Here is a 24,396-nt window from a genome sequence, read left to right as displayed (position 1 = left end):
AAAAATACTTTTAGAATCGCACATCAAGCTGCTCAAGTAAGCAGAGCACATGAGAGGCAGGTTTCAGCTCATGTCCTTCCATGAGACTCACAGTAAATAACAGGTTCCACAATGAATCCTTTGATCAAACTTTTTTTATCTTCAAAAGGTAGAAGTGCTTTGTTTTTACATACAGACTTAATTAATTATTTTTAGCCTACACCTCAGACAATAAAACTTTTCCATACTGCTCAAATTAAGTAATAAATCTTCGCCCTATTAAGGTTTGTTTCCTATTTTGTGTTCCTGCAAAGTCAAAAAAAATTCCATATACCTGAATAACTTACTTGATGTAGGGTTGAGTATTTCAGGATGTTAATACATGATAAAGATAAAAATATACATTTTTTTTCTGCTGGTTTTCATGTTTACTGGACAAACGTGTCCATTTAAAATGCAGTTAATTGAAATGCTTTAAATACTTCAAAACACAGAGCTGTTTAAGTATCACTTAACACATGAAAAACATACAAAATTTCTGCTGCTCGAAGTTTCCATTAATAAAATCACAGTCCATGGATCTCACACTTTATGATACATTTGAAGAGGAGATAACCTGAAGAAATGCACTGAGCTGGAAGAACCCAACAAACACATAGGAATTCACACTCTTAAAAACCCAACCAATTACAAACACAAAGCTCTGAGACTTTGGTGCAGTTTGGCCACTGCACAGCAACTCATCAAATTGCTGCTTACTTGGCACACAGAGGTACCTGAGTACACATTTCCACTGTTCCTTCTGCCTTGAAAAGGTTAAGGGATCAAGAGTGAAATAAAGAAAATACGTGACATTAATAAGTAGTATCTGCCCATAAAATACCATAAAGCAAAAAAACATATTTGAAAGAGCTTATACTCTTCTTAAATATTTCTATTACATGGATATTCACAGTGATTTTCCTGAAATCAGACACTTTCACCCTAGACCATAGACTGAAGTGATTTGAAATGGAAATATTTCCTGTCCACTCACTGCCAGTTTCTGTTCCCAGAGTGATATAACAGATGACATCCAGTACAATATATTCTTTTATTAACCATAAATTTGAGCCTGCTTTAGGGATTTGAAGTGTTCAGTTTCATGCTGAAAAAATGTAACACTATCCACAGACCATCAGCATGTGTAACAAAAACAGAGCCACAGGTTATGTGACTTTGATCAAATTATGACAAAATTTCATCTGAATTTAAAAATTCTGGGAAAAGCATTTACACTAATTGTTTAACCTTTTATTTTGAAAGATCCATGCACACTATCTGATCTTTTCCTGCAGGAAGTAGTCACTGTCACTTCTAAGAAATGGAGTCTCTTTACAGAATGACAATGAACAAGTTGTCTTCTGGCATTCATCTTATTTAAGAAGCCAGAATGCAATGTAAGTTTTAAGACAGCAATTAAATACACAGATTAAAAAGTTAAATTGAACCTGTGTTTCTCTTAACAAACTTTCACTTGATTCCTTTCTATCAACATTGAACTGAACATATATGTAGCTAATCCTAAAACACTGATCAGGAAGATACAAAATACAATCACATTATTGTAGTAAATTGAGAAGTAGACCCAAAGATCATCAAGTTTCACTTCCAGTAGAAATTATAGCTTTTAACAGGAATACTACTTGGATATAATTTTAAGATATATTCATGGAAATAAATATTTTTTTGTTGCACTGAAACCTAACCACAGTGGGAGGAGAGGGAGGAATCACACCTAGAAATCCAAGTCAGCTTGCCACAGACAAGACACAGATAAACTACTGGGGTCTGCATACTGGAGCTTCAATGGTTTAATGAAATATAATAAACAATAAATAAAAGATGTAAACCAAATGCAATGTGGTTACACTGAGCAATCATCATCCACAGCTACCAGCACTGCTAGACAATATTGGATGTTATTCTATCACTTATTTGGGGCTTTGATTCCTATATTTACTGCCAGAAGGTAATAAAAAGAAACTTCTGTCATTGCAGCTCATTCTTTAGTGAGCTGAATGTCCCATTTTCAAACCTCTGCATGACATTTCACGGCCAGTGGTCCTTAATGAAAAAGAACCCCAAAAGTGAAAGGCATGATTACTGAATTACTCTTACAAATGCAACTATAAGGAGAAACCTAAGCTATCCCAATTGCATTATTCCTCGCTAATGAATAAAAGATAAAGGTTTTGTTTCCTTTGATGTTCTGAAGAAGCATGGAAAAATAACTTTTCACCTGTTAAGGGTCTGGCTGAGTTAGGTGTTTGTTTTTTCTTTTTGTTTCTCATTTTAACTCTTTTTATACTTAACCTATTCCTCCTGTCAGATGGTAAACTAAGCTAATTATTAAACACCACCAACATAAGTTGTTCAAAACAGAGAATTAAACAATAAAGCAAAGTTGTAACTATGCAATAGATCATTTTACTGGTTCTTTGAAAAGCATCTTAGCTAAACTTTTTGTAGTAAACAGCAGAAAAAGCAAAACCCTAGATACTCTTTCGTAACTAAAACATAATTTGTGAAGCAGTACCAGAAGTCCTCAGATAAAATTTTGACAGAGTAAACAAAATTAAAGCTCCTTATAATGGGGAATAATCCTCAATTGTACTCCCTAATTACACAAATTTGCTCATAGACACTGTATTAATACGAGATTCTGTCTTTAGAGCAAGGTAAGAAAAAGAGAGTTAGTAAAACCCACTGGGTCATTCTGTAATTTTAGTGGCAAGCTGACCAAATTCCACTCACAAACTATAGGCTGGCTGGTGAAGTGCCCCCCTTGGGTTACAAATGAATACACTGCTCTTCATTTCCTGGCAGGAAGGGCTGTATAGCGTTACCGTGAGCTCTCTATTCCACCACGGAGTTGGCTGCATTTCAACAGATGCTGAAGTGATTTCTGAAACATTATCATCTTCTTGCTTGTGAAAAACTCACTGTTAAAAACGCTCCTATGAAAAATGTTGAATAATTTATATGCTCATTATACTAACCTCAAACTCTTTTGATGAGATACCTTTAACAGAATACCTAAATTAACACAGCTTAAGGGTGGGAATGTTAAAAACATCTGAATAGCTACACGGAACACTGGGCCTAATCACAAAAATAGCCTGGGGATTTCCTGACTCCCCTGTCCAGTTCCTCTGCCTCCATGCTGTAGTTCACCAATTCTGAACATACACTTAACATAAATGCATGGGGATCTCATTTTATCCATGTCATTCAAATTACTCCAGTTGTGAAAAGGGGAAAAAACAAACAAAACAAAAAAGTAGGGATACTTCAAATTAAAGTTGCTTTAAAAATGTGATTTACATTGCAGTTCACAAATAGGTGCATTAAAGCAGGTGGGGAGAGAAAGGCAAACACCAACACCAAGGTGGGAGGAAACAGATGGGAGTGAGAATTTCACTAAGCAGCTTCACTGCTGAGTCAATATAAAACATATCTACACCCCTGAGCCACAAAAGAGATAAACTCCATTGAAAGTGAATAGGAGTTAGGGCATTCCATTCTTTTTCAGAATCCCACTCCAGGCTTTTAAGGGTCTGCTCTCCCTTACAGGCTGAAGCTTAAATCACACATTTACACCCTGTGTCTCTCAAACTTCAAGGCACAAGCACGAGCTTGAAAACTTTGCCAAAAAGGTTTGTGATTCAGCAACACCCCCTTTCCACAGTGTATTTAAAGTTCATCCAGACAGAGCACCCTTTATGCTCAGCAAAAATTGCACAATTTGTTAGTTTCAACTTCATCCTCATTTTGTTACCACTGCCTACAACTGGGGGCAAGTCCAGACAGGAAGATAAAACTGATTCCCACAGAAGCTGCAGGAATAGGAAGCAGTGCAGGCAGGCTTTACAAGGGCTGTGAGACAAGATACAGACTGGCACCTTAATAGCTCAGACAGAGGAAAAGAATGGAATTCTTCACGGGCTGGGCAGCTGTAACAAAGGCTACTCTGGTACCTTTGATTCTTCATTGCCTGGGCAGCTATAACCAAAGTTACTCTGGTATGCTTGAGGGACAGAGGAAAAGAATGGAATTCTTCACAGGCTGGGCAACTGTAACCAAAGTTACTCTGGTACGCTTGAGTGGGGGAAAAACCCACAGAATCATTAAGGTTGGAATCAAGGAAATTTTTCCTGTGGAATAAACAAAGACACAACTTCACAGCACACTCCCCACTTCACAAGAACACACTACATGGGTTGTCCCAGGATACCCCAATGCAACAGTGAGACTGACAGCAATTAGCAACAAAGCCTAAGCAGCAGCCACCGCCCAGCTGTGGGCCAGCTGTGCCCCCCAGTCCTGCTCCTGCTGTTCAGCTCCCTGGCTGCACTTTAGGGTGGCTCTGTGCAGCACTGCCCCTGCTGAGGACAGCACCCAAACCCTCCCCATGTGATGTGCACTGTGAACTTGTGACCCGTGTCACCAGGCAGTGGCATCCCCAGCAGCAGCCAGGAGCCTTGCACCACCCAGCCCTGGCGAGGAGCCAGCGCCAGCAGCTCCGTGCCAGGCAGTCCCACTGCCACTTGCAGTATGAAGGAAAACCCCATCAAAACAAAAGTCAAAGTTGACACTGATTTCAATAGGTAGGGTTTTAGCTCTTTAAGCAAAACAGCCAAATAAAACCAGAAGGAAATCCCTTAGTTTTCCATGTTTGAAAGGAAAACAGATTGGGGTGTTTCTCCAAGCAGATGACAGAGGGTTAGGGTTTGCCTAAAGTTTGCTTAAACCACTGTCTAATATAAAAAGATCATGTGACTGTTGTAAGTTTCTAAAGTTGTGGTTTTTTTGATGCCTTCTGGTTCCAGACCACTCACACCTGGAATTACATATGTTTAACTGAGCAGCTGATAACTTACAATTTTAAAAATTCAGAAGATTAACTGTTTGGATCAATACATTTTCATATTATGCTTTCCATTAGCTACACTTACTTCACATGTAATTTTAACCTGCATTATTTGGAAAAAAAAAAATCTCTTTTAGCCTGCAAAATTAAGGTTTTAAAAAGGGGACTTTCACAAATCAGGTTACTCCTCAGTATTTTATATACAAATAGCTGAAACTTCAGTATAGATAAGCAAACACAGAACAAATTCTCCTTCATAAATACCAGAATTCAACCTAGCAAGCTCCTCATCTTGGAATTCCATAACTTTTAAAGGACATATTAGAAAACATATGGAAATATTACGCTATAATTACAAAACTCAAGAAAACAAATTTTATAAAGGCAGGGTGAATTTTAAGCATCAATATGAGTTTGGGATTTAGTTTGGAGAACTAAAATCCTCCATTTGAAAATACAAAGCAAAGTTAATTAGAAAACACAGTTTGAGCAAAGAGGGCTCTTGCCAAGAGTTCTTAGAAAGGATCACCTTGAATGTGTTTGATGCTGAGGCGACACCATAACTTTTCTTCACACAAAAGCAGTCATCTACAGAGCACAACCAGATGTTAAGTTTTCTTTTCTTAGTTTCTGTAAACCTCTGTGACCTCTCTCAAATTAAAAAAGGGAATAGCATTTTTAAAGCCACAGGAGCTATAATTAGTGAAGCATTCTAAGGATTTTCATTAATTCATAGCCAGCCAACCAGGAATTTTCCCACAGCCGTATACAAAAAAAAGTCAGGGAAGTCATTGATTGCTTGGTTGGATTTGAATGTAGTCAGAAGTAAGATCAGAAATACCTAGTCACTCCCACTGATATAAGAGTGAGGAACATAGGCAAGGTCAGAAATTAAAATCCACGTCTGCCCACCAACCGTGAGGAAAATCCAGCAGGGCCATATAGCAGGGGGTACAGAACTGGTTATCACACTGCTTTGTGAGATAAAGGATGATGTGGCTATAGATCATTACAAATCAATCATTTGGAAGCTCCAGGCAGCTCCGCAGGCCCGGCCCGTCCTCCACAGCAGCCTCAGAGCTGCCCGATGCCGTCCAGTTGCCGTAACGCTCCCAGCGGCTCCCGGCCCTCACACACACTCCCGGAGCCCTTGGAACTCCACACGCTCCTGAACAGCCCCTCATTGCTCCTGGGAACCCAGGAGCAGCACCCAGGGAGCTCGAACCCTCCGCGTGAGACGCTCTGAACACAAAGGCTGGAGGAAACAGAAGGGAAGATTGCAGCAGCAGTGCCCGCCGAGAGCCCGCAGGCCCCGGCAGCTCCGCTGCGGAGGAGGGCCTGGGCAGCAGGGAGGGACAGAGCCCCGGGCAAGGACAGACAGACCTCCGGGCAGGAGGGACGGACAGAGCCTCGGGCAGGAGGGACAGACAGACCTCCGGGCAGGAGGGACAGACAGAGCCGCGGGCCGGGGCAGGAGGGAGGGACAGAGCCACGGACAGGAGGAAAGGACAGACCGCGGCCGCTCAGAGGCTGCATCAGGCAGCGCAGGGGGCAGCGCTCGGCAGGCACGGCCGAGGGCTGGCACAGCACCGAGAGGAACAGACTTGACTCGGATCGGTCACAGACACACAGTTCCGGGTCTCCCGAATCAACCAGAACGCACATCTCAGAGTTTATGCTTTCAGGTATGATAGCTGATGTAGCATGGAGTCTCCCAGGACAAAGCTACCTCCCACATTTATTTGGGCTCGTTGGAGTATGACTGATGCACCCCAAAAGCAGATTTACTGTCTTGCTGAATAATAGCCCAAGAAGGAAAAATAAAAATAGAATGTCTGGAACAATTCTTCAAAGCCAATAGCGACACGATATTGTAATAGCCTTCAAATGAGAGAATTTCAGAGAATACAATATCTCCTGGAACATGTGCTGATGCCTGATAAAACTCTAATCCCAGCTTTAATTATTTTTAATAACCAAATCAAACTTTGGGAGAACAAACCCCAACATGCACATTTGACTTTCCTCACACTCCTGGAATCTACCATGCAGAGATGAGAGGTGACAGGAGAACAATGTACCTTTAAAATCCACAAATGGTGTCTTGGACATGACACTCAAAGTACAATTTACTAAGAAAAACAAGTGGAGACATGTTAAAATACACATTTATATCCTAGTTTGGCTGGCAGAATTTTGGCTAACCAGAGTGATAATACCTGTGTTTCTGTTGTATGAATATTGCAATGAACCTATCCATTACTGGCATATGCCTGTATTTACTACTGTACTAAGTGTGTGTATATATATATATATATATATATATCTGGTCAAAGTTTTTATGATAAAATCACATAAAATATTGGGTGTCAGGATGTGCCACTCCTTTTGAGGAGATCTGGGGAGGACAGTGAAACAATTATAAAATACTATATACATGAGAGGATAAAATGCTTTTTCAAGTCTGCACTTAAATTTTGACCCTTAAATCAAGTCTCACATTACCATAACCTAAATCCCAAAGTACTTCAGATGTACTAACCTAACATTATTTTAGGTTACTGTAACTTAAACTTCCATTCAATCCTTTTTTACAATTCATATAGAGATAAGGATATAAAAATAAGCATTCAGTATCTCATACTACTTTTATGTGGTTTTTCCTAGCTGTGATGTATTAATACATAATATTAATTTTTAAATATAAAAAAAAAAAACAATGTAAAAACTGCTATAGGAACATCGGCACTAACCTAAACTTTTAGAAAAATTGTATTTCAGATCCACCTCATTATACTGGTAGCAGTAAATACAAAATCAAAGCAATATACTTGAAAAAAAATTACTTTTAAAAACTAAAAATGTCATTCAAACTTAACAGTTCTGCAGGAATACTTCACACTCCTGTTGTTTGCTTTTAAAAACACATGGTAAATTTATGGGTAAAATTCAGCCTTTGAGCATAATTAAGCAGGCAAGCTCACATCAAAGCTTTGTTTCATCATCTTTAGACTGATCTGCTGGACAGCCGGTCCTTATTAAACACCCTTTAAATGTTGCAGTTTTAAGTAAGTAACATCCATGTTATATTAACATTGCCAAGTAATTAACTAAAGAAAAGCTAGTATCATCTAATCATGACAGCTTAACATCCTTTCACCCGTGGACTATAAAGTATTAATCTGTTAAAGCACAACTTGCTCTTAAATAAATGTCTCAAGAGTTTAAATTAACAAGTCTGCTCCAGCAGTTTCTATACTTGTACTTACTGAAAAGCAGATTTGGAGTGGAGTTAAGGGACACATTCTAGAGAGGAAATCAATCAAATCTGAACAGTCCCAAGTGACTTCAACTGCAGAAACCCTGTTAAGTCAACAGCTGATGAATTATCATATTCAGATTGCCCAGTTTTACGCAAACACATAAGGAAATGCACATTTTTGTTGGAAATACACAATTTCATTGTTAATATGGAGAGTTAGTTTCAATTACAGAAACATATGTTTCCATACTTTTTCCTCTAGGTCATGCATTTGAATGCTCATTCTGAAAACACAGCATTAAACTGCAGAGCCTCACAGCTCCTGAGGAGTCAACTGTGACTTTAAACATGAACATATTTATGCTACTTTGTGCATTTTTTAAATCATTTAAATAGGCAGATTGTCATCAACACTTTTTGACACTACGGTAGGAATGGGGTCTTTTTCTCTGCTACATTATTCAATAAATGAAATTCAAAGGAAAACCCCAAAACAAACCCTGGAGGGACCCTGAAGCCAAACTCTGATTTAAACAAAAGTGATACAGATGCCTACCTGCATGACTGACCATGCCTGCAAAGCCTTGCACTCAACATGTTGCATTGTATCTAATCACAGTACACAGGAAGCTTTAAGTGACACATTTCATCAATTCTGAAATGCTATAGCATTGTTCTGGATGCCAGGGAGAGAAATCTATTGATTCTAAAAATTCCCCAAAAATGGCAGACAGGGAACTGCTGGCATCTGGTCTGCAAAGCTTTAAAGCAGCTCTGGAACTGTCTATAGATTAAAGAACACCCTGATGGCAAACATGAACACCTTCCACCATGCTCCAGCTTAGGTCTGTCTTCTGCCTAATACCTTTTAAAATTTTTAAATACTCTGCAAGAGTATTTACATCTGGGTTTTTTAACTGTTGGAAAATAACATGAAATAGAAGGGAGAAATTTAAACTTCGGTAATTTCTTACCATTTTACAGGGTGTTTTTCCTCCAAAATAAATTTCCCAAAACATGTCCTCAGATGGGAAAAGTATTTCTGTATGACCTAGCTCTGTGCTTGGTAGATTCCTAACTGTGGAGAAGTAGAAGTGTACTTTGGAATGCTTGAGGAGATAAATGTAGGGACACAGCAGCATGAGCCTAAAGAATAATGAAGCAGGCAGAGCTCCCAATAGTGAACAGTAGGAAATCTTCAGTGTCTCTGCTCTGAAGTGAAAAGAAAACAGAAAGTTCCTTACATAAAGAGCACAGAAGGGGACACAGGGAGTTTCAGGGAGAATGCATGGGAACAGAGCCCTCCAGTCTGCCTGAGCAGCTTTGCTTAGCAGAGCAAAGGAAGGTACAACTCTCTGCTAACAACGAGGGGAAGGTTGGTAAATGCTGGATTATTTATTCTTCCTCATCATACAGTCACATTAAATTTAAACTTTATACTGAGCACAACTTAATGCCAGGATCTTCAGAGGAATTAAACATATGAAAAAAAATTACTCATGTGCGTAGTCCCATTAGAATCTACAAAACAACTTGAGAGTAAAGTTGCTCATGTGTTTAACACCAAATAAATGAATCTGAAATATATTCAAATCATCCTCAGATCACACATCTGTCTTCTCTGTGCACCTCATGGCTTGTTTATAGCATGAGAAAAATTCAGGGTCTACTTTTCCAGAATAGCTCCCCATGTGGACACACTTACTCCAGATTAAAACAGGCCCTTCTCTGAACTACTTTTATTCTGGATAAAGGTATGCATATGAGGTCTTAAGATCATCCACATGGAAAACTACTTTGCAATGCTATTCTACTTTAAGCAAACGTCTACCCTAATGTGAAATAATATTAAGTGTTGGAATACATCAAAATTCCTATTAAACATCAATGAAAGGAATCCTACACCAAGCAAAATCAATCCAAATTCTACAATCCTGAACGCACTGAAATCTGATAATTCTTAGCCACAGTAATGTTAAGTTACTTGTCCTGGTATTAATTGCTTTCCTGCTACACACATGTAGAGTTTGTAAGACAAATGCCAGTGTATTACCAGAGAAGATGTATAATACAGGTTATAAATATATTTTGTGATGGAAGTTGTAAAACAAACAAAAAAACACTTCTAGAACGTGATTTAGTTTTTAGTTTTGAAAACATTAGATATTAATAGTTGCAGGAGCTATGAATAAAGCCAACAAATACTTCCTTGTCAAATTCTTTTAACCATAGTCCAGAAATATGCTCTCATTAAGTCAGTTTTTTACTGCTACAAAATATTGAGGATACTTAAAACTGTGTTTTGTACAGTGAAAGATACTTGTGCATTACTTGTGCATGTATGTAAATTAACACTGTGTATGGAGAAAAATGGATCACAGATTCTCAAAAATAATACTCAAATGATGAAAAAAAGATTCACCATAGGGAACTGCAACCCACATTTACAATTTTAGCAGAAGAAAATACCCAATGTGCATGTATCTCAATGCACATACAAACCCAGCCAGCTACATTTTATTTCTCCTTTAACAACCATTAAAAGTTAAATTATATACTTTTAGATTATTTATGCCCTTGAGAATTACCTCAATTCAACCACTTTTATGCAATTTTGCAATTTAATGCAAACTAGACGTTTTTACTTTCTCTATATAAAATGTTAAGATTTATTCATGCCCTTAACATACATTAATTAGACACTACTTATAAATAACCTGCAATAAGAATAACTATTTGAATAGGATACAATTACTTAGGGCTTGTGTCTTTTCAATCAGTCAGTGTCCCTGCAGTGTTTAGAGTGGCAGAGGGGAAGTGGCCTGTGGTTAAACAGAGGAAATACCAAGGAATTTTAATAGAGCAAATAGTCTCTTTACTTCCTACAGGGTACTACTTCAAAGGCAGCCCTGCTCCAGAGCAGACAATGTGTTAGAGGGGCCATCAGTCATTTAATAGCATGTCAAGTCTACTCAAAACTTACATGCAGCCCAAGATAAATACCACATAACTGAGACAATGGGTACCATCCTGCAGTCATTACTCTAATAAATGCTGCCTTGCCTGCAGTACAGAGGCAATCATGTGCAAGGGTGGCATTGCAAAATCAGACCACAAAATTATAACCACACAATCAGACAAGGTATCTAATAAATTGGCCAGGGAAGTCTGAACTTGAAGCTGAAAATACAATAAAACCAGAAACTAGTACAAATATTTTAAAAGCTTAAATGGTACTTTAGTTGTGAGCAATAAAGACAAAGCAGGGGGAGTTTATGCTAATTGGAAAGAATGTAAGTTTTGTCGATTTAAAAGTCTGTCAAAATCATTGTATTAAAATAATTACATTGTGATAGATTCCCGTTTGACACACACAATGACATTATGTAAGCAAAAAAAATAAATCCACAACAAACTGCATCTGCATATTTCTATACAATATACATTAATTCAAGTGTATTACAAGTCAAGTACTATGACTTCTAACAGTTATAATTTACTTAACAGAAGATACAAAACTTGACACTAATATAGAGTGGTGTTATGAGCCTGCTGAGTACCCTGCCCATGTCTGGTGAAACACACAATAGACGTAATGGGCCAAAAAATTTTATTGCCATTTCTGCTAAAAAGACCAAACAGGGGAGACTAAACCTGTAACTGTTCCATCCAACACAAAGGTTTAGATCTTAAGCTTTATCAGGGTTTGAAGTTTGTTTTTTCACACTCTCCTTTTACATATTTCCCGATGCTTTCGCCTTTCTAAACTATGCCCTACAAACTTCTGAACTCTGTGTTGCAGCAACGTTCTCAAAGGATCTGATCTGAAACCAAGAAAATCCTTAGTGACAGTCTAACAAAAAGGAAAAGCAATGAAAGTCAGTTGTGTTCCCTCCAGTGCTCCCGGATCACCACGCTTCAACTAAACCTGTAACCAGCCATCAGGAGAAAGGAAAGGAACGAACCAAAACACACAACTCAAAAGTTATTAAAAGTATATTTTAAAAAAAAATTTAAAGGAAAAAGAATATGAAAAGCAATCGAGAAAAGTCTGACAGCAAAACACACCAGAAACGGGAACAAAAGGCAAAGACCAGTAACAAAACGTTTATCACCTTCCTCCCCTCTTCCCCCTCCCGTAAATTTCCTACATCCTCTGTATAATGATCAGGCCCGGAGCTAAGACCCCAAGCCGGCCTCGAATCATTAAAATAACAAAGCCCCAGCGATCGCTTTTATCCAGGTCGGCTCGGGGAAGTGGAGAGCGCTGGTGGTAAAGGACCTGTTGAGTGACTTCTTCACACTCGCCGGCTACGAGCCGCCTCTCCCCTCGGCGAGAAACCCATAAATATCCCTTGCCGGGAAATGCCACCCTCTCTCCCGACCGCAATTAACTTCCAGATGCAGAGCCCCGGGGCAGCGCTATTTGCTGCAGAAGTGTCCCCAGGGCAGCCGCTCCCTCTCTTCCTCCCTCCTTCCCGCAGGGCCGGAGCGGCTGCACCCGCGGAACCCCGCGCAGCGCCCGCGCCTTGCGAGAGCCCCGTGCCCGCCGCGCTGCCTGTGAGGGGAGCCGGCAGCACCGCTCCGCTCCGCTCCACTCACCCTCCCTGCGCACGCATCGGCCGCCGGGCCCCTCCTGCCGCCGGCTGCCCCTGCAGCGAGCCGGGCACCGCCGAGGCAGGCGGCGAGGGCGAGGAGGAAGGAGCCGAGCTGCAGCCCCGGTGCCATGGTCCGCAGCGAGCCCGGCGGGGCGGGGGCGGCGCTGCTGCCGCCGGGTGCGTGCCGGTGTGTCGGTCTGTCCGGGTGTCCGACTCTGCGGCGGTGTGTGCATGCGCGCCCGGCCCGGGGGCGGGGGGTTCGCCCGAGCCCCGGCCCCGCCGCCCCCGCCCCGCGCAGTCCTTGCGAACGGCAACAATGGGAGGGAGCAGAATCCCTTCCGGCTGCTTCGCTTTGCACCTTTCTCTTCCCTTCCCGGGGAGCCCCCCCGCTCCCCGGGACACCGGCCGGCTGCTGCCTTCAAGCCAGTACCGGGCCGAATTCCCATCTTCGTTCCGTGCTGCGGTACCACATTCCTGATCCACTCGCTGCATTGCAAGGAACAGAGGTACCAAGGAAGACCAGTCATAGCTCTTTGACATTATTTCATCCTTTACAGAATCAATTAGGTTGGAAAACACCTCTGAGATCATCAAATGCCACGTCCAATCTTTCCTTAAAACTTTCAAGGGACAGTGACTCTTCCATCTCCCAGGGCAGTCCATTCCCAAGTCACCGTTACTGGGAAGAAATTCCTCCCAGTGTCCAACCTCACCCTCCCCTGGCACAATTTAAGGCTGTGTCCTTCTTGTCCTGTTACTGCCTGGGAGAAGAGACCCCACGGGCTACAACCTCCTTTCAGGTAGCTGTAGAGGGTGATAAGGTCGCCTTTAAGCCTCCTCCAGGCTAAACAACACCAGCTCCCACAGCTACTCTTTAATTCCTCTTTAATTAAGGAAGACAAGCTGGAAGAATAGATCATAAAATTTTCAGTTGCTGAAAATGCAACGGAAGTCATACGTGGCAATACATATTTCAACTTTTTCAACTGGAATTAATTCTGATATTACATGCTTTGATGAAAATACTTTTCTTTAAAATAAAATCACATTTCTGATAAATATCAAATGCAAGGTGGTCTAATATATCAGTAAATTACATTCATTTCCTCCCCTTTGTCTCAAAGTCATATAAAAGACAGAGCAGCCCAAGGCTTCTCCAAGGCACAGGATGATTGAACTTGGAATAGTCCTCAGGGGTCACTAGGCCTAACCCTCTGCTCAAAGTAGCCCCAACTTCAGTTTTAGATGGGACAGCCCAGGGCCTTGTCATACATCACTTTTACATATCACTTAACTCCAGTTATTTTGAAAACCTTGATTTTAGTACATTCTGTTTGCTATGGTTGATCTTGGACAAAAACATCATCCTAATGGAATAGACAAACCCATCAGTATTTTATAAAAGACATTACAGTTTGGATTAAAACAGTATGTAAAACCACCACTAAGGCAATCAGTTGAAAGGAAACATGACCAGCTGGTAATTTTTAACTACTATTGGTTTCACACAAATCACAGGTTTTCCATCCTTTGTGACTACTGGTGAAAATAATATGATAAAGCTTTCTTAAATTGTTTGTTTAAGTTGATGGATCACAGCCCTGGCACTCAGAGTTACCTTTGAAAATAGGTTTGTGACTTTAGGATAGCTATTGCTCTCCATTGTGATATGAACAGAAATTAATTTTTTTACACTGAACATATTTGTTAGCAAAAATTGAAGATTAGGCCATAGATCTTTGCTGCTCTGAGATCAAAAGGTTGTTACTTTTGATCTCCATTGCCCCTCCAGGCTGGAATTCTGAAAAATAATATTAAGTCTCTTGGTGGAATTCCACTGTTTTTGATGGTCAGGTACGTCCAGGCCAGAATGGAAGTTTAGCACCTTTTCTCACTGTACACCACACACTTCTGCCTGGGTATTCCTGCTTTACTTTCTCCTTGCATTACTCAGAAGTGATCTAACAAGCTTCAAAACTATATAAGCATTTTTATTTTTAATCAAGTCAGGCTGCATAAAACCTGTAAATAACTAGTCCTTTTATGTTTGAATGAATTAGAAAGGACATAAAATACCACAGCATCATGGCTAAAGAAAGGAAGGCATATGTACAGTTCATTTGCAGGTCAGTAAATACCTCTGCTTCCCCTAACCACCCATGACAAGCAAGGATTCCCTGTTGAACATAATGCCATAGATCTGCAATTAAATCTTCTAAAACATGGGGAAAATGGTTTGGCTGTTTCTGTTAACTGAGATCTAGACTGCTGGAGAAGCTGTAATTTTTAAGTGAAGACAAAATTAGCATTATCTGAGCTATTGATGCATTAGCCTATGATGTTTTTAACAAGGACACGCAACGATTAGTGCCAAAGCCTTGCTAACAGAACACCTGAAGAACTCACAGCTGCCACTGGTTACCCTGGCAGTATCCAGAAGGCAGCAAAATGATTGGTCATATTAACTGAGAGCTCAAACCTAGCAGCACAAAGCAAAGATGCCATCTGACAAAACCAGCATTGATGCTTCCTTCCCAACAGTTCAGCCCAAACTAATAACAAAATGACACATCTGAAAAACAATTCCTCCATGCTGCCACCATGTCCAACCTATCTTGTGAGAACTCTGGGTGAATACAGAAGTATTGCATTGCTTTGGATCCTTTTATAATAATTTCCACTGAATTCTTTGGTGGAAAACAGTAGTGCAGAGACAGGAATCGAATGACTGCAGTTAATGTTTCTAACTGGAGTCTCCAAACTGCTGCAAGCTCATGGAAGGGCAGAAGTGGCTGTGGGGACTCTGCTTGTCTGTAGGTTCTTGTGTCCTTTTTACAACTGTCTCTTGTTTCTGAGTAGTATAGAATGCATAATATCCAAAAGTCATGGATATCAATATCCTGCATTCTACAGCTGCTTTTGGTAGCCACTCTCCCGTCTTGCTTAAAGCTAAAAATCTGGGGGTTTTTTTCCCTTCTCCTTTCCGACCAGCTGTTCCCAGATGGAGGATACAGTGAGAACTCAGCAATTCCTATAAAAACATGAAAACTCAAAACCAAAAATTTGCAGTAATATGGTTAAAAATGCCTACAAAATCTTTATATTGCTCACAGAAAATTCATTCTTGAACTTATGCTCCATCCATAGTTCATATTTCTAGCAATGAATTTTGTCCCAAGAGAGACTGACCTTAACTGCAAAAGAAATCATTCAAACAGCTCCCTTTGGGGCAAAAACCATGCATCAGGCTTGCAGAATATTCAGCTAAGTCAGACAATATTACTATTGCAATATCACAATATTGCAATTAGCCAATAACTCCTGTTACAGACAGACACTGCCCACTGTTAGGAAAGGAGCACCAGATGCAGTGAACCAAGCAGACAATGTGCTAAAAGAGATCCCAGAACAGAAATCTCTCCAAGTGAGGATCTTCTGGAGCTTTATCCACAAGATACCTGAAGACAGAAAATCAGATCTTTTGAAAGTACCCATTTACATGAAATTGTCCCACTTCCATTGGGATGGTTTATCTATGGGATGAGCACAGAGCATAAAACAGAGGAAGAACCATCCTCCAGGATCAAAGCTTAAGAACAAAACTAACACGTGTGACATGGATGTGGACACTCCTAGCAAGGGCATGAAAATTTCCACCTGTGTCAGGGGTCACAAAAATTCTGTTTCCATGGAATCTTCTGTACTATAGCATGCCATAGTTTCAAATGATCTGGCCAGGCTCAAGTGAAAGGTTACCAACTGATAAGAAAACAATGTCAAGCCATAAAATTGAATTTAAATTTGAATCAAATCTATCAGTTGTTATGAATACTGATCTTGTTCAAGGCAACTGTTAAACCATTGTGCCTTGAGAAATGTGACAAAAATTCATGAAACACAGAGTTCTCAAAGAAAAATCTGTATTACCAGTCTCATTTTATAGATGGGGAAAATAAAGCACCAAGTCATAAAGATGCCTGCTTTTATGTCTTGCACACATGCTCTGGGCTAAACCAATAATTAGATTTGGAGTCAGGAAAGACCCTGTGCCTCAATAAGACAGGAAAATACCCCTGTGTGTAGCATTCTTTGGTTTTAATTTGCTGCTTTCTCTAGAGACATACTCCACTTGCTGGGGTCATCCAGGCAGTACCAGTGGGTGAGAGCCTCCAGAACAGCTCCCCTCCAGTGGCTGCTTCTCTCTCAGCAGTGGCAAAGAGCACCCAGCAGGCTGTCCTGGCAGCAGCTGCCTCCCACTGTGGTCACACATTTACTGGCACTTCTGGAGTAGCTGCTGCTGTGTCCAGATGGGAAAGTGGAATTGGATGCATGAATTCTACTTTGACACTGCCAGCCATTTCTATATCCAGCTGCTTTGCAACAGGTCCTGAAACTGAGCATCCAGTCCTCCCTGCTGCCTAAGCCAGACCTTCCAGAATCCCCGAGTGTACCAGCAGGGATGTTTCACTCCTGCTCACTTTTTTTGTCACAGTGTCATGTTTGAGATTTTTCTCAAAAATCTCAAGTCTGTCTGTCATGTTTGAGATTTTTCTCAAAAATATATATGCAGATATTTAGGGATGTTTTGAGGCTTGTAGAGTTCAGAGAGAAGGGAGTGAATGGTCTTGTGACCTTTCTGGATGACTTAATCTCTTCTACAGGAAATTGCACTTAATGACCAGAGGAGTTTAAGTCCTATATTCCTAGAGGCTCAAGTCAGCATCAGATGTAGGAGTATGTTATGGTGAAAAGGAAATGACTGAACTAAACCAAACAGCTATTATATGAAAATTACTTCTGACCACCATCAAATTAACAATTTGTCAGTGATCCATGGATGCCAATCTTCATATAACGTTACCCCTCCCCAGACCTCACAGTTCCCTGTATTGTATAGACGCCTCCTTCTTCTACTGTCAGAAAATGTTTGTAGTCAAATGTCTACTTTCAGTATTTCTGTTTAGTTTTGTATCTGTTTATACATATGAATATAATAAAGTTCTCTAAGATTATTCAACTTAGTGATGTGCCACCAAGCACACTCCTCCCTGCTCCAAAAGCATACCAAAGTGACTCAGCCTGTGGCCACATGTTGTTTCTGAGGGAGCAAGGCAGGACTGCATCTTTCAGCAGCAGTCTTCTTTTACACTGGATTAGGGGTAATATGAAACTGCACTTTTAAAGAAGAGTAGATTTATGATGCAAAGAATATTAAAAATTGAATGGATGAGTCATTTTTCAAGAAAAATTCTGTTGATCTGAAATTATTCTGAACCAACAACTGTATCCCCAAAGTTATCTATGTTTTATTCTTTAACAACAAGTGAATAATTTGTAAGGTTCAATTTTAAAATAATGTATTTCTATAATATAGAAATTTTATCTCAAACAGCTATTAAAAATGCAAACCAAGATCCTCACAATGCAATTTGAATAAATGCCAGAAATTATAATGAAGTAACGTCTTTAGAAAAGTTCCCAGTTTTAATTCTACTCTCAACCCTTTCTTATTGCAGCACAATGCTTCCCATGCAGACAGCCTGTCATTTTCCTTCTGCAGGGAAATACGGGGGAGGGAGAACAACCCTAACCTGATTTAATAGTCCATTGTGCAATTCAACAGCATCCTGTGGCAATGTCTGCAAAATTAATCCTAGCACACTAAGGGACCCCTCACTGAGCATAACCTGCCTTAAACCCTTTCCCATTTAACTGAGGGAGAGCTATTTGCTCAAGCACTTTGGGATGACATCATTTGTTATTTGAGGCCAAAAGCTAAGGGTAATTAAGGCTAAAGAAAATGTTCTGAAATTTTTTTTGCAATTAAAATGCATAGAGACACTTGTAACAGATACCACTGCAGAACAATAGAAACATGACTGGAAGAATTTTAAAAAGTCTGACTATTGTGCAACCAGTGTGGAAAAAGATTGGAAAGCCCTTTGTCAATAGCACATCATTCTACTCCCACAAGGGGAAATACACAAACAAGAGAAAATACAAAGGCTGGAGGCATATGGAAATTGCCTTTTTTTTTTTTTGTTGTTGTTTATATGATAAATATTGCCCAAAATATTTCAGTGTAATTTTAGAACACTTTATAACAGATTTACAAAAGAATGCATAGCAATTCTACATGACTGGGCTAAAAAAACCAGAGGAAGGGCCCTATTAGGAATGACAATTGTTGCTGGCAGCTCTACCTCTCCAACAAACAAAATCACAGTTCTTTTTCTCTATATTCTGGCATATTATTTTAAAACACAAATTTGAAGCAGTTGGATATCAGGATTGAGTTAGCTGCTTATTTTTGGAAAGAGTAAGATAAATATGCAGATAATAACAGACTGAAATGCAGTGAACAAGATTTGTTAGGATTCCATGGAAAGTTAAAGTCTGTAAATATGGTAAACTACAATAGATTAAAATTATTCCTTCTAATTAGATTATAATAGTAGCAACCACTGAAAACACCAGTCCTCCTAAACCATACATTATGATAAAAGTAACTGCCCAGGATTGTATGTTTACAGAGGAAAGAAGGAAAAGACTGGATCAGTTTTTTTAATTTAAACAAAAACATCCCCAAGAAAAGATTTTCCATGTAACCAACTTAAATTTTACAGAAGTCTCAGCATTCTAAGGGCGGTGCTGATGCTTCCTGAGAATGCTTCCCTCTGACTTCCTTTCTCTGCCAAAATAAATTAGAGCAAACGACAGGAATGTTGTCAGATCACATCCCATAGCACACAATGGGATGCTACTGTGAAGTCAGAGAATCCTACAAATATTTGAATAGTGACAGATAGATAATATCATATTTTAAAATATTCTTTTAATATTGACTGAATGCTTTGAAAAGCAATAGGAATGGTTAAGAAGTGCACAGTGTTTAAACACCACAAAATAATTTCTTATCCTTCTAATGTGATGAAACAATGAAAACTAAAAATCTGGTGGCAGTAAGTTTTTTGCCTGGCAAATATTTGCATTGACAACACTGTATTTATTATCACAGAAGAATTTTATTAGTAGATATTGAAGTAGAAGTCATTCTACGTTTTATACCATAATGAGTTGAATTATTCTAGAACTGCAGGATAATTTCTTGAAAGCTCTCACAGAATCATTTAGCTTAGAAAAGACCTCTAAGACCGAGTTCAGCCTCTGACCAACCATCACACTCTGAAGCAGACCATTGCCACATCCAGTGGTTTTTCTTGAGCATGTCCAGGGAGGGCAATTCCAGCATCTCCCTGGGCAACCTGTCCCGATGTTTAACAACCCTTTCTGTGAAGAAACTCTTCCTCAGAATTCTTTTTCGGAATGTGAAAATATTCTCCTACCATAAACTGACAATGCTGGGAAGTCTGACAGACACAGAGTCCCAACAACAGCCTAAATTCATTTAGAGGTAAGATTTTAAAAGGTTGCCTGTTCAGAGCATCAAAAATATTAAGCACCCACGCATCACTAAGTTCTGTTCAATACTGAGCACTCAGAGCTTTGGAAAATCAGGCCTTGTACGTGTGCAGAACATAAATTCGGTCACAAACATTGTGTAATTGGCAGGATCAGTCAATCCCCCGCGGGCATCCGTGCCCCGGCCCCGCTGCAGAGGCGAATTAAATCCCCACAGCACGTGGGGCTGTCATTACTGAATCCAGCCTCTAGAGGACAGAAGCAGCCCAGCACTTTTCCAGGCAGTTCAAATACAGACTAAAACATTTCAAAATGTATGACTTTAAAGCCTGAATTTATATGGAAAATCCAAATAAACAGCGATTTTTAGTGCAGAATACTTTATCTGCTATCTTCTTAATTTCCTTAATATGGCATCATTCATGGAAACTGAATCCCAAGATATTTTGGAGTATTACTATGATCCATACAATAAAATTCTAAAGTATGAAATCAATGAATAAAATATATTTTTTTCATTTTCATTTCATAAAACATAATTTGGTTATATAGACAAGACAATGCCCCAGAATCTAGAAATTGTGGTCAGGCCCTTAAAACCTTAGAAGCAGCAAAATGTCATGGACTAGTAAAATAAAAATTTGGGTCTAAGAGAGCAAGAAAGGATCAGAGAAAAAGAAGGTACAATAATTGAGTTGATGCAAGGTTATGGATATTTTTTTAAAGGTCACAATGAGATAACAAGTCTGAAACATATGCAATTTAAAAATTGCAAAGTCCCAAAATTTCATAGTGACTAATAACAAGACTAATGTCATAGATAATTTTTAATGAAGGGGACTATCTTCTACCACCTGCCTACTTCTGTCCTTTTACCTCCAAATTGCACAGGATTAAGGAAGAGAGTGTTCTCATGGTGTTCTCAGGCTATCCTAGTGGCTGAGGAAAACCTGGCTTAGGAGCTAGGAGAAAAAATCCTCAAACATATATGCAGAAAGAAGGAATGTTTACTTCTCTTTCAGTCTAGGTGTTGTATCAATTTTACTGGTCACACATACACATCCTTACAACATCCCAAGCCACATGACCCTGCTTGAAATTTAATATCAAGAGCACTACCTGCACCTGTGTGATTCCTCAACATACTGTGTTTGCTGGACTTCACACCCACTGATTCACAGCATGGATCAAAACACACGTGCAAAGTCTATCCTTTCACTGCTTTTTGTTCTCTTTTTTCCTTTTATTTTTAAAGGCAGAAGCAATGCAGTACTTATTCTGTCACTCTAATACCAGCCCCAGAGCACATCCATGTGATCAAATATAACTCATACCTAGGGGTGTGAAAGTCATTGGCAATCACACCCAGCTACACCAAAGCCCACACATCCCTAAGCATTTCTGATCATATTCTTACTTTACTTGCTTAATAAACAGTGTCCTGCAAAAAAACAGGTATTAAAACAAATCCAATTTATTGCTGCTTCTACTCTCAACAAGTACATGATTAATTTTCCAATTTGCTAGTTAATCTAAGAAAGCAAAACTTCATTGGTAACACTGGGCCATGCAAGGCAACACTTCACTCTTCCTGGGATTCTCCTGAAAATGCTGCTGGCCACCAGTATCAACTTTGGGTGCCCAAAATAGACAGACTGGTTTCCAGATTTTCTGTGTATCCCTTTCCCCTCATGTCACACAAGTCCAGGCCCTATTCCTCCACAAAGGAATGTAGAACTGAAGGCTGTTCAGCAGCCCTGGATTCCTCTCCCTCACCAACGATCCTGTTTGCCCACTGTGACCACAAGAGCTCCCCTTTTGAAGCAATCAGTGGGATCCTTATGTCCCCCAAGCTCCAGCTCCTCCTCATATAATGATTATTATACTTTGTCTTTTTACTCTTTCATTATCAAATACATCCATATTATAAATAGCTCATATAAAATAACAGAATGGGATTTCGACTCAAGATGAATCCACTACACAAATAACAGTTCATGAAATAATAATTCATGTCAATCACTATAGCTCCAAAGTATTTTTAAAAATAAAATACCTTATATTTCCCATCCAATTATGTAAGTCCTTTAAAATAAAGTGACAAAGATCATCAATCTAACAATTAATACAGAAACTAAATCAATATATGGAATAAAAGAGTTGTTTTACGACCTATTTCTAGGAAGCCTTAATTTTATGATTGTTAGTTAAACCTGAGAGCTGATCTCAATCGTTTAGGATAAGCTTATTTTCATCTTAGATAAACTGAAGGCATTTGCAAATTATTTTACACTGCTTTTATACAAGGCTTCTGTTAAAGTCCAGTCACATAAAAAATGCTGGATTATTTTTAAAGTCACATTTCCTCCCAATAACACTTTGAGCACAATGTTAATCTTCTTACATACAATTATAGAACTCACAGGTTTAATCTCTTCAGAAGTATTTCCAATACAAAACTTTGAACAAGTAGAAAAATTAGGTGTAGATGCATCCACACACACCACAAAAATCATAACATGTAGTTTGCTGGTGTGCTAGCTATTTATTTGTAAGCACAGACTTGACAACAAACTAAATAATTGCAAATTCAAAGTGTTAAATGACAATTTAATGAATGCTGTTTCAATCTAGGTTTTGATGCTAACATTTAAGTTTAAACTATGCATTTATGTATGCTTCAAGTAACATCACAACAGAACTTTGGGAACATTGGCATTTTGGTATAAATTACTATGAATCTGCTTTTGGACCACAGACATGCTCAGCTTTTTTAGACAATGCTGGGCATTGCTGAAATTTGTAGTTAGAGAAAATTTAATATGGAGACAGTAATGAAGAGAACATCAATTTAAAACAAATTATGCAGCCCAGCATCCCAGTTAGGATCACAGGTAGTGGACCTACCTCAGAAAAACACTACTAGAATATTTAGGCCCCACTACAGTCAGAGACAGAGACCCAGTATCAGAGTATCAGTACCTGACAGAGTACTGATTGTACCTGCTCATGGCTGTTGACATGACAGCTTGAGTCAGAGAGTTCTTTGCTAGAACAGTTTTCTTCACCATCTTAGTTAATGTATCAGCTTATCACAAGGGTCAAATGATCACTGGAGCCAAAGCAAGGCAACGTGGCTGGAAGCAAAATTTGTGGTTTCATGAGCTTAAGCCAGAACTAGAACAAAAAAGACTGAGATTTTCCATGTTCTGAAGGGCAGAGAGACAAGGAGAAACACTGCAAGGCAAAGCATGCAAAACTGGAGCAGGGCTGGATTGCAGCATGCAGGGTGGCCTCTGCTGCATTCAGGACCCTCCCCCGCTGCAGCTCCTGCACAGGAAACACAACTGTCACATGCATTGCCAAGGGAGCCCTGCGTATTGCCACGACAAGACAAAGACCCTGTGAAATCCAGACTAACAATTTTCATGGTAGAAAAAAATCCAGCTGTATTTCAGAAACTGATGGGCACAATTTAAACCCATGCTGGCCAAAGTAGGTATAAATGTGAAGTGAGAGGCTCTTTTTTGACTTGCTGATTCCTTTACTCTGGGAAGAACAAGCTAAGCCAAATGAAGCAAATAATGCAACTCTGCTTTTAAATTCTTTTCCCCTTAGCACTGTGTGGGACACTCCTAGTACCTCACACTAAAGATCCTGCTGGTAACATTTGCTAATGGAGAGCAGGATACCAGGGGCTGGTGCTATTATTATTCTGCTACTATTCTACTGCTTCTCTTAAATTGCTTTGTCAGACTTCCGTCACTTGAGACAAGTTCCATTAGAGCAGACTTTAGGTGTATTTAGGTATTTGCCAGATAATAGAGTAAGGTTCTTAAGCAATCAATCTGTACAGATTAGTCTAATCTGTTGCTGCTGGAAACTTTGTTTCCAGAACCAAAGCAGACAATAGTTTCAGATTACCTGCAATAAGGTTAAGCTCTGGGCAATATACGTTTTGAGGTGTGAAGAAAAACAAAATAAAAGAATGCATTCCCAATAGTGTCTTTGCCTTTACCAGATCAGGCAGGTATCTGAATTGAGATTTCAGCTTCTCTAAAAACTATTCCTAATGGATCTGGCTCAATTTAAATTGCTTTACTAGTGGTTCTCTTAAGTATTTTGGAATGCAGGGTACAACAGAGTTCAGTTAGGAATGTTATTTCCCAAATCCAATAAAGCACAAAAAATAATGTTTCAATAGCAGATAAAAGTTTGTTATT

General features: G+C 39.5%; 2 protein-coding genes across 3 annotated transcripts in view; both read right to left on the bottom strand.

Annotated features, from left to right (window-relative positions):
* Positions 1-13,045, bottom strand: part of IL17RD (interleukin 17 receptor D) — a 43,811-nt gene extending 30,766 nt beyond the window's left edge. Inside the window, exon 1 of the mRNA XM_041425704.1 lies at positions 12,756-13,045. Within this exon, the coding sequence (XP_041281638.1) occupies positions 12,756-12,881 (126 nt within the window). The 5' untranslated portion in view covers positions 12,882-13,045. The remainder of the gene's footprint in view (positions 1-12,755) is intronic.
* The window catches only part of HESX1 (HESX homeobox 1), a 41,548-nt gene that overhangs the window by 12,989 nt on the left and 4,163 nt on the right, over positions 1-24,396 (bottom strand). The window contains exon 7 of one of the 2 annotated variants that reach the window (XM_041425702.1): positions 13,633-13,654. The exons of the other annotated variant lie outside the window; for it this stretch is intronic. The gene's annotated coding sequence lies outside the window, so the exon portion shown is untranslated. Of the gene's footprint in view, positions 1-13,632; positions 13,655-24,396 lie in introns of those variants that run through there. 2 annotated transcript variants of the gene reach the window in all.

Source organism: Onychostruthus taczanowskii, unplaced genomic scaffold, assembly GCF_017590055.1.
Source record: "Onychostruthus taczanowskii isolate IOZ18803 unplaced genomic scaffold, ASM1759005v1 scaffold9, whole genome shotgun sequence".
Taxonomy (NCBI): Eukaryota; Metazoa; Chordata; class Aves; order Passeriformes; family Passeridae; genus Onychostruthus; species Onychostruthus taczanowskii.
Note: the sequence above shows the minus strand (reverse complement) of the source record. Positions and strands in the feature narration are given on the sequence as shown.